Genomic DNA, 14,423 nt, shown 5'->3' with positions numbered 1-14,423 from the left:
TCTACTTCCATGACCCAAGTCATATCTTGCAAAAAAATATCTTTAGCTAAAGATTTGATGTTTTCAATGAGAGTAGTATCTTTAAGAAGTGTGTTGTTTAATTTCCTATATCATTTGGATTTTGTTAGTAGCTTGTAAACTCAGGGAAATCAAGTGATGATCAGAAAAGGGAGCCAACGGATGATCTACATCTATAACAAATTGTAACAAAAAGGGGGAAATTAGGAATAAATCTATTCTAGATTTATGTGACATAGTTTTGTTGGTCAGGTAGAAGAACCCTTTGCATCCAGATTGAAATAACGCCAGGCATCCTCAACACATAGATCATTGCATAATGTAGTGATACTATTGCTATTTTGAGGGCTTTGACTCGTTCTCGGAGGAAAAGGATCAGGAGATGCATCAGGTGTTTCATTAAAATCCCCTGAATTAATTAGAAAAGCCTCTGCTCGAAAAGCAGGCTTCTTTTTTATTTTTATTTTTTAATAACAAATCAAACATAAAGCACATGAGGGAACACAAGCATACATAGATTACAAACAATAGACAATCGAACTAGGGGGTACAATATCACATTACAATTACACAAGGACCTTAAGGGACATGCATATACTTACAATTCTAACAGCTTTTTTGTTAGTAGAGCATTTAACTGTCTTAAAATACAGTTCAATTTCATTTTGTAGGGTACGAAAATGTGGTTTTCTGTTTGTAAATGTACATTTGTGTATATAAATTTGGCCAAAAGAATAATGAAATTAATTACATAAAAATGATTCCGCTTATTTCTATCGTATGTAAAGAATCCAAACAGTACATCTCTCCACAATAGTGTAAAATATCATAAATGTGTTCAATTATAAACCTACTGATGTCTTGCCACAGTTTTCTTACATGCATACAATGCCAAAAAAGATGCAAAACTGTTTCTGGGTGGTCATTACAAAAGGAGCAATTTGAGTTGATGTTTTCCTTAAACTTCTTCATATAGTGGTTGGCAAGATAATATTTATGAATAATTTTAAAGGAAACTTCCTTAATTTTGTTAACAAGTAGGTATGTGTGTGGCAACATCCAAACTTTTTTCCAACAGATATTATCAATAAATCCATTCCATTAAGGCATGACATAAGGTATAGATACAACATCCTGTTGAAACAAGGATCGTATCGCTCTGTTGTTGAATGGACCAAAAGATAAACAAATCTTTCCTACTGATGTGTCAACAGGGTCAATAGAAGGTAGGGCTCTGAGGGTCTTGACATTTTCCTGAATAACAAAGCAACACCTGAGCGAATGGCATCTAAAACAATTGCAAAATCTTTAGGTGTTACAGGGACCTTGTAAAGTGATAACAATTCTTTATAACTGAGTAAAAGACCCTCTGCATTTACCAGTTGGCTCACCAATAGAATATTATTTTGGAACCAATATTCTAAAAACAGAGAGGTATTTTTATACAATATATCCCGATTATTCCATATATAATATCTGTGTGGAGAAAAATTGTGTTTATAAATTAAGGACCATGACAAGAAAACCTGCCGATGAAAAGCAGAAAGTTTCACTGGAACTTTGTCAATATTAAAATTGCAAAACAACATGAAGTTAAGGCCACCAAAAGTAGAGAAGACATGATGAGGAATAAAATTCCAGATAGAAGTGGGTCTTCTTAGGAATTGTTTTATCCAATTGATCTTAAAAGTATTATTTAAAGTAGTAAAGTCCAGAAAATTCAGTCCACCATTCTCATAAGTGTTCATTACAACAGTTTTCCTAATGTAATGGGTACGGTTTCTCCAAAGAAAGTTGAAAAGCATCTGGTCTATCTCCTTGCTTATTTTACGGTCAAGATATAAAGACAGAGCAACATATGTTAGTCTAGAGATACCTTCAGCCTTGGTTATTAGGACTCTACCTCCTTCTGTAGCTCAGTTGGTAGAGCATGGCGCTTGTAACGCCAGGGTAGTGGGTTCGATTCCCGGGACCACCCATACGTAGAATGTATGCACACATGACTGTAAGTCGCTTTGGATAAAAGCGTCTGCTAAATGGCATATATTATTATTATTATTAAAGATAAGTCCCTCTGTAGCCATTGATTTAGTTTCTTCTGGGTTTTTAATAAGAGGGTTAAAATTTAGTACGCCTCTTGACTTCTGATCCTTTGTAATGGTTATGCCTAAATATGTAAGTTCTTCTTTTACTGGAATACCATAATATGAAGGTGTCACACAATCGTTGACAGCCATGAATTCACATTTCTTAATGTTAAGGTATAGACCAGACGCTTTGGAAAAGGATTGTAATCACATTGATCGATATGGGAATTTGGTTAGCGTCTTTCAGAAAAAGTGTAGTATCGTCAGCCAGCTGGCTTATAATAATTTCTTTACCAGCTATGGAAATACCTTGTACAGGACTATTATTTAAAGAATTTGCAAGAAGTTGGGTGATTAATAAAAACAGGTACGGAGAGATAGGACAACCGTGCCTTATTCCTCTCTTTAACTAAAATCTAGATGAGGTCCAACATTTCAATTTGATAGAGCTGTTACCATTTGCATAGAGTCTTAATAGCCTTACAGAAAAAATCCCCAAAGCCAAGTCTCTCAAGGGAGTGGACGATAAACTGATGCTCTACTGTGTAAAGTGCTTTATAAAAATAATATGAAGCTATCCTCAGTTATTAGGTCTGAGTAGTCAAGTACGTCTAATACTAGTCTGACATTGTTAGAAATATGTCTGTTCCTCATGAAGCCAGACTGTGTTTCATCAATGACTGCATCCAGGACTTCTTTCATTATTTTTGCAAGTAGTGAGGCTAATATCTTATAGTCATTATTAAGAAGACAAATTGGATGCCAGTTATCGATGAGCAGCACTTCTTTTATAGGTTTAGGTATCAGTGTTATTAACCCCTGACTCATTGTAGGATGGAGAACATTGTTTTTAATACTCTCTAAAAAGACTTCAAATAGGAAGGGAGCTACTTGTTCAGAAAATAATTTGTAAAATTCTGATGTAATTCCATCAACACCTGGTGATTTATTGTTCTTTAGATGTTTGATAGACTCTATAATCTCTTCAACTTTGATGGGTTCATCACACTGTTTAGATTCTATATCACTGACAGAGTGAACATTATTCAGTGAGTTAAAAAACATATCTGTGGATTCCTGACAGTACGAAAAGCTATACAATTTTCTGTAAAAATTGCTGCAGTATTTAGCGATTAATTTTTGGTCATCTGTAATAACACCATCAATGTTTAACTTATGGATAGTGTTATTTTTAGAGTGAAATTTCTCAAGTCTAAAGAAATAGGATGAATTCTGTTCTCCCTCCTCAATCCATTTTTTCCTAGATCTAATAAAGGCTCCTTCTGCTTTTAATTTATATATATTATCCAGTTTATTTTGTAACTCAATTAGTTCCATCTTCTCCTCCCCCAAGAGGTCGGCTCGGGACCTCTGAGAAAGGGAAGTTATCTTAATGATCACCTTTTCCTCCTCAGCTCTTCTGGTCTTAGCAAGATTACTGCCATATTTTCTAAGATATTTGGACACCTCAAATTTAAAGAGCTCCCAGTTCTTGCAATAAGATTTTTCTTCACAAACCCTTTCCCAAAAGTGTGAGAGCAGCTCTTTAACCTCAAATGTAACTATATCATTATTGAATAATGAGCTATTTAGCTTCCAGTAGGATGCTCTACCAAGGTTCGTATCAGGGGTAAATATTTTGATATCAATGTAAATAGCCCTATGGTCTGTGAGGGGAGTAGTACAAATATTTGTAGTAACACACTCACTATCAATATATTTGGATATAAGCCAAAAATCTATTCTGGATTGTCTGGAGCCTGTTTTGTTACTCCAAGTGAATGATCTTTCGGCTGGAAACCTCTCTCTCCATATATCAGTAAGATCAAACTTTTCCATAAAAAGTATTAAACCCAAATTCTGATTGGTTGGCCTACCTGGGGGCCATCTATCAGTTGAATTATCTATTGTAATCTTAAAGTCCCCTCCTATCAATAATAACGAATTGGGAAATTTAGATAACCAATGAAGTATATGTTTCTCTATAGATTCAAGCAACTCATCATTTTCATGTTTGGTGTTGTACCCGTAGAAGTTTACAGTAATACGCGTAATGCCATTGTAACTGATCACAAGACAAATAAAGTGACCAACGGGGTCGCAGTCCGAGTGTAGAATATTACCACCAAATGTATTTTTCATTGTAGTGACACCAGCGGAGCGTTCAGATCCATGGGAGAGCCAAATATCGTTGCCCCCCTGCGACCTCCAGATGTTGGCATCAGCCAAAATTGAGTGAGACTCTTGAAAAAAGCAAAAATCTGTTCGAAATTGTTTAGCAAATAAAAATAAGTCCTTGCGCTTCACACTGTTTCGTAACCCCCTAGCATTAAGATATAATATAGACAAAGACAAAACAACAAAGATTGTATAAAAGTATAAACTGTAGTAGGATGACGACGTACGTCAAAGACGTAGGAGCAGTGAACGTAAACGATAAGGAACCGAGATCTGCACCATTTAAGTCAATTTAAAGTGAAAATAGCTTATTCCATAACCTTTGAGCTAGACGTTATCTGGCTTTGAAATTCAACTCAACTGGAAATTATGTTCAAGACCAAACCAAAGCAGGCTTCTCTAAACGGGAAGGGAAGGCATGACGACAAGGTTTTTGAGGTTTGGCAACGCGAGACTACAGCTGACCACACAGCAACCAGCGGATATCAACTGCCGTTTCCAAAACTGAAATGCGGAAGTACCAGTTTTGTCTCTCAGGAAGTCCCGTAGAATTGGATTGGCTGGTACGTTTATTTGATGTACAAATAATAAAACAAGGTAAAATGTTTAAATGAATCTTTAGTAATTAATGTTTTGTCTTAGTGTTTTGATTATAGTGTAGATGTGCGACGTAGATCGACTGTTGAGAAGCTTTGTTTTGGCATAAGAAGCTAGCAAGCTATTGACTGCAATGTTAACAAACTCACCGGCCAACTAGCTAACGTTAAAATAGCCACAGTTTTCGGTTAATTTTTTAAATATTTTTTTAGCTGCATTGGGAATGAAAAAAATATCGTACTGTATGAAGATAGTCAGAAACTGCTTAGCCAATAGAAATCACGGTTGTAGGCGATGATTGCCAGCTGCTCATGCGCAGTTTACGTCATCGTGTCTAACGGTCGTCTCGTGCCGAATTTCCAAGTGCAGGCCGTCAAATTGAAGGCACACCTTCGATATAGTGTTTTTTTTTTTACGAAATGGAAAACTTGTCAGTTTGTCACTTTCAGGAAGGTGGAGTAATCACATGTTCAAATTCTTAAAACATTGTCTCGAATATAGGTTCCTGTAGATTTTGAGAAAATGACCAACTAAGGAATTATTTTTTACTTCTCACATTGATTTCTTAACTCTCCAAACCCCGGCCTGGTCTGTTTGGTCTGTTTCGCAAGCGTTCCCGGAAGTCTCGCGATGTTGCGACTCTGTTTTTAGAAACTCTGGATTTAGTTTTTACCGTTGTGTTACTTTACTTACTGTTCATCTATCATAACTGGTAACATATCTATATTCTGTTTGGAGAAACAGTAGCTGCTGTGCTGGTGGTAGCTTGCTATGCAGCCAACCAACCAACATTATTAATGTTGCATTAGCTAAACATAGAGGCTGTGCTAGTTAGCCAGCTAACTAGTTAGCCTTCACAGATTCTGCAACGTTTGTTGTGATTCCTAGTGAGTTGACGGACTAACAGCTCAGTTAACTAATAGACGCACGCACTTTTGTTGCGATGTTGGTTGCTAGCTTCAACAAGTCATTCAACCAAATAGGTTTATATAATCTATTTAGGTTTATGACGACTTCATGAATGGAAACTGATGAAACCGAGATGATAATTCTCACCCCAACCCTAATAGGACATCTCACTTAAAAGCTAATTTTGGGGGTAAGTAATGGACAGTAAAGTACAATACGTTTTTGTAAGGATGAAAATTCCTCCCCAGTTGAATGCATAGTTTGATTTATCCCAACAGATCTCTCAAGGTGTAATCCATGCTGTCAGATGAGCTTGACTCCAAACCTGAGGTAACAACACACTATTCACCTGCCAACATGAATGCATGGATGTATTTATTTGGAGTCTTCCATTTGCACTAATAGATCCACCCGTAGCTACATAACAGCTTGATAGATTCTCTCTTCCTCACTTCCCCCTCTGCTTCTGCAGCTGCTGGTTCAGTTTGTCCAGAACGCATCCATACCTCTGGGGCAGGGTCTGGAGGACTCGGAGCCCAAACACATCTGCCTTCCCCTGCTGGCTCCCGCAGACAGCTCCCTGTGCACACGGCTGGGTCTGACAGGTCGGACAGATGGCATGAGACAGCTATCGAAGAGAATGACTGGAAATCCTCATAGACCATAAAAAGACCTTGTGTTTTTCATATTATATATTCCCACTTAGACTAAATCTCTCTATGAACCTGCTCTGTCATTGGTCCTCAGGCAACTAACCACTCTACTAATGTAATCTGTTACTTTATTCCTCAGAGGGTAGTCTCAGCCATGTGTCAGCAAGGTCTCCATCCCGTTCAGAGTTTGGGGGTGCAGAGCGGAGCCCCATGGTGGTGCACCACCACCCCCGCAGCCCTCACATGCCCCCCAGCCCCCCTCCCGTCCTCCATGACCTGCAACGGTCAGAGAGCACCTCCTATGTCCTTCTGAACCTCGCCAAAGGTATGGAGACGCAGGCCCCAGCCATAAAAAAACAACACTTCTATCACCATATTTCTAAATAGACAGCTACCTTTTCTTCCAGGGCATGCCTGCATGTGGTGCTGTAAAGTGAACATGAGATGTTGATACTATTTGAAGAGGTAGGGTTTCAGACATTTTCTGGTATGGGCATAGACTGCTGTCCTAGCATTATGGGGAAGCTGGTTCTACCATTGGGGTGCCAGGACAGAAAATAGCTTTGACTGGTCTAAGTGGGAGCTGACCTAAGTACTTGAACAAATTTCACTTTTAGTGTATTAAAGTAGTCAAATGTAGTATTTGGTCCCATATTCCGAATGCAATTATTACATCAGGCTTGCGATTCTACACACTTGTTGGATGCATTTACAGCTTCTTTTGGTTGTGTTTCAGATTATGTTTTGTCCAATAGGAAGTGACTGGTGAATAATGTACAGTGTCATTTTGGAGTCACTTTTATTATAGAACATGTTTGTGAACACTTCTACATAAATGTTGATGCTACTATGATTATGGGATAATCATAATGAGTGATGTAGCCTAGAGGTTGAGTGTTAGGCCCGTAACCAACCAGTCTCTGGTTTAAATCTGTAAATCTTTTTCACTCATCATTATCTACTCGCATAGAAAGAGAATTACTCCAGTCCTCATTCACCATTCAGTTCCTTTGTACGTTTGTACACCAAGTATGCCAAGTGCACAGGATACAACCGGTGTAAAACAGTACAGTGAAATTCTTCCCTCGATAGCTGTTTCCCAACAATGCAGTGTTAGTAGTAGTAATAATATAATCAAGTGAAAAAAAACACCAGAAGTGCGATATAGGTTGAAGAAACAAGAGAATACAAGTATATACAGGTCAGTGTTAGTACGTTATTCAATGTTCAGGGATACTGGAGTAGTTGAGGTTGGTTTATACATAAAAAGTGACAGGGTAGTAGGATATATACAGTTGAAGTCAGAAGTTAACACACACCTTAGTTAAATGGGGCGGCAGGGTAGCCTAGTGGTTAAGAGCGTTGGACTAGTAACCAGAAGGTTGCAAGTTCAAACCCGAGCTGACAAGGTACAAATCTGTCGTTCTGCTCCTGAACAGGCAGTTAACCCACTGTTCCTAGGCCGTCATTGAAAATAAGAATTTGTTCTTTAACTTGCCTGGTTAAATAAAGTTTACAAAAAAAAAAATGCATTTAAACTCAGTTTTTCACAATTCCTGACATTTAATCAGTGTAAAAATTCCCTGTCTTAGATCAGTTAGGATCACCACTTTATTTTGAGGATGTGAAATGTCAGAATAATAGTAGAGAAGGATTTATTTAATATTTTCTTTCATAACATTCCCAGTTGGTCAGAAGTTTACATACACTCAATTAGTATTTGGTGGCATTGCCTTTAAATTGGTTAGCCTTCCACACGCTTCCCACAATAAGCTGGGTGAATTTTGGCCCATTCCTCCTAACAGAGCTAGTGTAACTGAGTCAGGTTTGTAGGCCTCCTTGCTCGCACACGCCTTTTCAGTTCTGCCCACAAATTGTCTGTGGGATTGAGGTCAGGGTTTTGTGATGGCCACTTCAATACCTTGACTTTGTTGTCCTTAAGCCATTTTTCCACAACTTTGGAAGTATGCTTGGGGTCATTGTCCATTTGGAAGACCCATTTGCAACCAAGCTTTAACTGACTGACTGATGTCTTGAGCTGTTGCTTCAATATATCCACATAATTGTCCTGCCTCATGATGCCATCTATTTTGTGAAGTGCACCAGTCCCTCCTGCAGCAAAGCACCCCCACAACATGATGCTGCCACCCCCGTGCTTCATGGTTGGGATGGTGTTCTTCAGTTTGCAAGCCTCCCCCTTTTCCCTCCAAACATAATGATGGTCATTATGGCCAAACAGTTCTATTTTTGTTTCATCAGACCAGAGGACATTTCTCCAAAAAAGTACGATGTTTGTCCCCATGTGCAGTTACAAACTGTAGTCTGGCCTTTTTATGGCGGTTTGCTGAGTGGCCTTTCAGGTTATGTTGATATAGGACTCGTTTTACTGTGGATATAGATACTTTTGTACCAGCATCTTCACAAGGTCCTTCATCTGTATTGTTTGTACAGATGAACGTGGTACCTTCAGGTGTTTGGAAATTGCTCCCAAGGATGAACCAGACTTCTGGAGGTCTCAATTATTTTTCTGAGGTCTTGGCTGATTTCTTGAGATTTTCCCATGATTTCAAGCAACGAGGCACGGCGTTTGAAGGTAGGCCTTGAAATACATCCACAGGTTCACCTCCAATTGACTCAAATTATGTCAATTAGCCTATCAGAAGCTTCTTAGACCATGACATTTTTTGGAATTTTCCAAGCTGTTTAAAGGCACAGTCAACTTAGTGTATGTAAACTTCTGGCCCACTGGAATTGTGATACAGTAAATTATAAGTGAAATAATCTCTCTGTCTAAACAATTGTTGGAAAAATAGCTTTTGTCATGCACAAAATAGATGTCCTAACCGACTTGCCAAAACTATAGTTTTTGTGGAGTGGTTGAAAAACAAGTTTTAATGGCTCCAACCTAAGTGTATGTAAACTTCCGACTTCAACTGTACATGTAAACAGGGCTGAAAAGTGACTGGAAGCTGGAATATTTAAACACTTATGGTAATATATACATGTAAAGAAGAGTAATAGTGACCAGTATTTAGATAACCCAAAACTAACTGCAAATGCATCCGAGCTTGTAGAGTCACAAGCTTGATGTAGTCATTGTGTGTTAGGAATATGGGACAAATGCTAAACTTTTGATTACATTACATGGCCAAAAGTGTGTGAACATCATCGAACATCTCATTCCAAAATCATGGCCATTAATATGGAGTTGGTCCCCCCCCTTTGCTTCCATAACAGCCTCCATTCTTCTGGGAAGGCTTTCCACTAGATGTTGGAACTTTGCTGCGGGGACCTGCTTCCATTCAGCCACGAGCATTAGTGAGGTCGGTCACTGATGTTGTGCGATTAGTTCTGGCTCGCAGTCGGAGTTCCAATTCATCCCTAATATGGTTAGCGAGGCGAGGCAGCATTTGCTCCCTGAGCTTGTCTACAAAAACCAACGAGTCCATTCAGATTAAACAGACTACTTGATGGTTGCTCAGTGTAGCCTACAGTCTGCTCGTTCTCATTTAGCTAACTTTGAATTCCTTAATTTTAATTCCATTTTGCATTGCATCTGTCACTTTACTTTCTGCACATGGATCCTCTTTGGCTGTAGTGGTGCTTTGATAGGCTGACAAAAACACCTAGCTACACACATGAAGGCTACCGGTATGTGTTTTTTTTTTATAGGGCACACGTCATAAAAACTACATTCAGTTTTATTAAATTAAGAATTTCAAATGTCATGGTATATAACAATGTCACATGGATATTTTAAATTAATTTAGACAATGGCTTTCATTGTTAAAATAGGCCTATACAACAACAACAAAAGTATTCACACAAGTAATCGAATACTAACGTCCGTTTGGCTATTAGAATAACCGTGGCCATCCCTAGTTTTTTAATGCAGTATTTAACTGTTATCTTTACTGTGGTGTGACAAAGCAGCTTTGAACTGTCATGCAAATGCACTGACAAGTGTTTATTATCTCATCTCTGGATGCTCTGTCTTTGCCATGCTCTGTCTCTGTCTGGCAAATGATCACAATTATTCTCTTATGACCTTGTTTTGTTTACTTTGTAGGACTGAGATAACATGACAAGGACACTTCATCATGCCCTGACAAACTCTCTCTCCCCTCCACCCTCCTTTTTCTGTTCGCCCTCCATCCATCCCTCCCCTCCCTCCCTATTCTCCCAGGTCTAGCAGCCTCCTCTGAGCCCCTAATCTTCTCAGCAGATGGTGCAGAGGAAGAGGAAGAAGAGGTGATCTCGTCCGGGGATTGTGGCGTGGATGGCACTGCCCCCTGGTACCTGAGGGTACAGGAGCTGGCGCACGACAGCCTCATCGCAGCCACGCGGGCACAGCTGGCTAAAGATGCCAAGGCTAGCCAGGACGCTAGGGCTGGGAATGGCACCAACAGTAATGTCACTTCTTCTTTTTTTGAAGGATTGTTATGGTGGTGGGTTGACTTTAATGATGGTTTACTGTAGGGCTGTCCCTGACAAAAAAAAACATCTTGGTCAGTCAAGAGTTGTCCTGTTCTTTCGACCATTCGATTGGTTGAAATGTTTAAACTTATTTTTCCATATATAGACACACACCCTATTTGAATAAAACCAACTACATATATGTCTGATTCAATAATTAAGACGCACAAATGACCCAAGAAAGAGCCCGATGGTCACACTGTGTTATAAAAATGACAGTGATTGCCTGTGTGACTGGCGCACATTGTCTCGCTCTCCTCCCTACTGCATCGAAAAGGCACCACAGCACAGCAAGTGTTTATTCCTCTGTCCGTGCTGAAGCTGCAACATAGTTACAGACATTTAGGGTCTTACTTGTTTCTGACTGAAAAGCATCTCCTATTCCCTCAACCCTTGCTCTCTTTACATGAAACATGTAAGAATGGCATGCATGTGACTAATAGGGCCTAACCAATATCCTATCGTAATCACATCAATAAATTGGTTATAACAAACTCCGAACACGGTAATGTCGAAAGCAGAATGGATACGGAAGATGTGAAAATAAACTCAATGGGCGAATGTTTACTGGTTGCTCAGGGAGGGAAGGGGAAGTCAGATCTGTGGAAGACATTTGACTTAGTTGTGGAAACTACTGGAGATCCAGAAAAAGGAGGGTATAGGAGCAAGCATTGTGAGTGTGCCAAAAAGATGCTGTAAGATTACAATATAATTTTCTTCTGACCATTTGGAACAGTGTAAACAGCATTCGGTAAATAAGTGGACCAGAGAGTCTGTTCTAATGAAAAACAAGATATTTAAAGCCTTTGTTACAGCAGATGAAAAACAGTTGCATGCCTTCGTGAATTGCAGTTTATTTATTGTTTAGGCTAATTATTCAAAGCTCCCTTTGTTATTTAACTTTAAAACTAAAATGCTCGATTGCATTTCAAAGCATGAATGTCCCATATGCTGTGTGATGGCATGAATTAATACATTATTGGTTGATACAGTAGCCCATTAATTAAAATATGCAGTAGGCCTAAGTTAGGTTATTAAGCCTAAATAGGACATGTTCTTAGGCCTACAGCTCGATGGTGGTTATACAAGGCTACTATACTAAGCCTGCTAATGATTAACGACATTACTTATTATAATGATGATCATAATAATAATTGTAATAATAAGAAGAAGGAGATCTAGAAAAAGGAGGGTATAGGAGTGAGATCTGCTTGTATATTGTGTGTGACAAACAGGTGCTGTTAGATTACAATATTACTTTTCTGGTTTGGAACAGTGTAAACAACACTAAGTAGTAAGTAATGTCATTTTTTTTATTTTACTTTTTCTCTCCCCCAATTTCATGATATCCAATTGGTATTTTTTTTTACAGTCTTGTCCCATTGCTGCATCCGTTGGACTCGGGAGAGGTGAAGGTCGAGAGTCATGCGTCCTCCGGAACATGACCCCGCCAAGTCGCACTGCTTCTTGACACACTGCCCGCTTAACCCGGAAGCCAGCCGCACCAATGTGTCGGAGGAAACGCCATACAGCTGGCGACCGAAGTCAGCATGCATACGCCTGGCTGCCACAAGGAGTCACTAGAGCGTGATGGGACAAGCACATCCCAGCCGGCCAAACCCTCCCCTAACCCGGACGATGCTGGACCAATTGTGCGCCGCCTCATGGATCTCCCGGGCTCTCAGCCGGCTATGACACGGCCCAGGATCTAACCCTGATCTGTAGTGATGCCTCTAGCACTGCAATACAGTGCCTTAGACCGCTGCGCCACTCGGGAGGCCCCATACCAGTCTGTTCTGACGAAAAAATGTGGCTTGGTGCTCAGTAGGTTATTAAAGAATCACTCGGAGGCAACTGAAGCAAGAACTTTCTTATTTCTGTAGATATACAGTACCAATCAAAAGTTTGGACACACCTACTCATTCCACGATTTTTCTTAATTTTTACTTTTTTCTACATGGTAGAATAACAGTGAAGACATTAACACATATGGAATCATGCAGTAACCAAAAAAGTGTTAAAACAAATCTAAACATGTTTTATATTTGAGATTCTTCAAAATAGCCACCCTTTAACTTGATAACAGCTTTGCACACTCTTGGCACACTCTTTGCACAATCTTGGCATTCTAGGTAGTCACCTGGAATGCATTTCAATTAAGAGGTGTGCCTTGTTATTTTGTGGAATGTCTTTCCTTCTTAATGCATTTGAGCCAATAGTTGTGTTGTGACTAGGTAGGGGTGGAATACAGAAGATAGTGCTATTTGGTAAAAGAAGTCCATATTGTGGCAAGAATGGCTCAAATAAGCAAAGAGAAATGACATGTCAGTCAATCCGGAAAATTTCTTGAACTTTAAAAGTTTCTTCAAGTGCAGTCTCAAAAACATCAAGCGCTATGATGTAACTGGCTCTCATGAGGACCGCCACAGGAAAGGAAGACCCAGAGTTACCTCTGCTGCAGAGGATAAGTTCAATAGAGTTACCAGCCTCAGAAATTGCAGCCCAAATTAATGCTTCACATCGTTCAATGAACAGACATCTCAACATCAACTGTTCAGAGGAGACTGCGTGAATCAGGCCTTCCTGGTCAAATTGCTACAAAGAAGCCGCTACTAAAGGACCCTAATAAGAAGAAGATACTTGCTTGGGCCAAGAAACATAAGCAATGGATATTAGACCAGTTGAAATCTGTCCTTTTGTTCCGAGTCCAAATGTAGATATTTAGTTCCAACTGCCGTGTCTTTGTGAGACGCAGAGTAGGTGAACAAATGATCTCCGCATGTGTGGTTCTCACTGTGAAGCATGGAGATGTGGGGGTGCTTTGCTGGTGACACTGTCAGTGATTTATTTAGAATTCAAGGCACACTTAATCAGCATGGCTACCACAACATTCTGCAGCAATACGCCATCCCATCTGGTTTGCGCTTAGTGGTACTATAATTTATTTTTCAACAGGACAATGACCCAACACACATCCCCGCTGTGTAAGGGCTATTTGACCAAGAAGGAGAGTGATGGAATGCTGCATCAGATGAGTTGGCCTCCACAGTCACCTGACCTCAACCCATTTGAGACTGTTTGGGATGAGTTGGACCACAGAGTGAAGGAAAAGCCGCCAACAAGGGCTCAGAATATGTGGGAACTCCTTCAAAACGGTTGGAAAAGCATTCCAGGTGAAGTTGGTTGAAAGAATGCCAAGATTGGACAGAGCTGTCATCCAGGCAAAGGGTGGCTACTTTGAAGAATCTAAAATGCAGTTGAAGTCGGAAGTTTACATACACCTTAGCCAAATACATTTAAACTCAGTTTTTCACTATTCCTGACATTTAATCCCAGTACAAATTCCCTGTTTTATGTCAGTTAGGATCACCACTTTTTATTTTAAGGATGTGAAATGTCAGAATAATAGTAGAGAGAATTATTTATTTCAGCTTTTATTTCTTTCATCACATTCCCAGGGGTTCAGAAGTTTACATGCACTCAATTATTATTTTGTTGCATTTCC

At 39.5% G+C, this 14,423-nt stretch overlaps 1 protein-coding gene across 7 annotated transcripts in view; it reads left to right on the top strand.

The window, feature by feature from the left end:
• The first annotated feature begins 4,756 nt into the window (after nt 1–4,756).
• The window catches only part of LOC118398415 (zinc finger protein 410-like), an 18,339-nt gene continuing 8,672 nt past the window's right edge, over nt 4,757–14,423 (top strand). The window contains exons 1-6 of one of the 7 annotated variants that reach the window (XM_035793720.2): nt 4,777–4,880; nt 5,883–5,979; nt 6,068–6,119; nt 6,262–6,394; nt 6,582–6,767; nt 10,629–10,850. In XM_035793720.2, the coding sequence (XP_035649613.1) occupies nt 6,087–6,119; nt 6,262–6,394; nt 6,582–6,767; nt 10,629–10,850 (574 nt within the window). In that variant the 5' untranslated portion in view covers nt 4,777–4,880; nt 5,883–5,979; nt 6,068–6,086. Of the gene's footprint in view, nt 4,881–4,951; nt 5,980–6,067; nt 6,120–6,261; nt 6,768–8,893; nt 9,036–10,628; nt 10,851–14,423 lie in introns of those variants that run through there. The other 6 variants (XM_035793723.2, XM_035793721.2, XM_035793724.2 and 3 more) reach the window with 6 other exon arrangements.

The sequence above is a fragment of the Oncorhynchus keta genome, chromosome 19, assembly GCF_023373465.1.
Source record: "Oncorhynchus keta strain PuntledgeMale-10-30-2019 chromosome 19, Oket_V2, whole genome shotgun sequence".
In the NCBI taxonomy this organism is placed as follows: Eukaryota; Metazoa; Chordata; class Actinopteri; order Salmoniformes; family Salmonidae; genus Oncorhynchus; species Oncorhynchus keta.
Note: the sequence above shows the minus strand (reverse complement) of the source record. Positions and strands in the feature narration are given on the sequence as shown.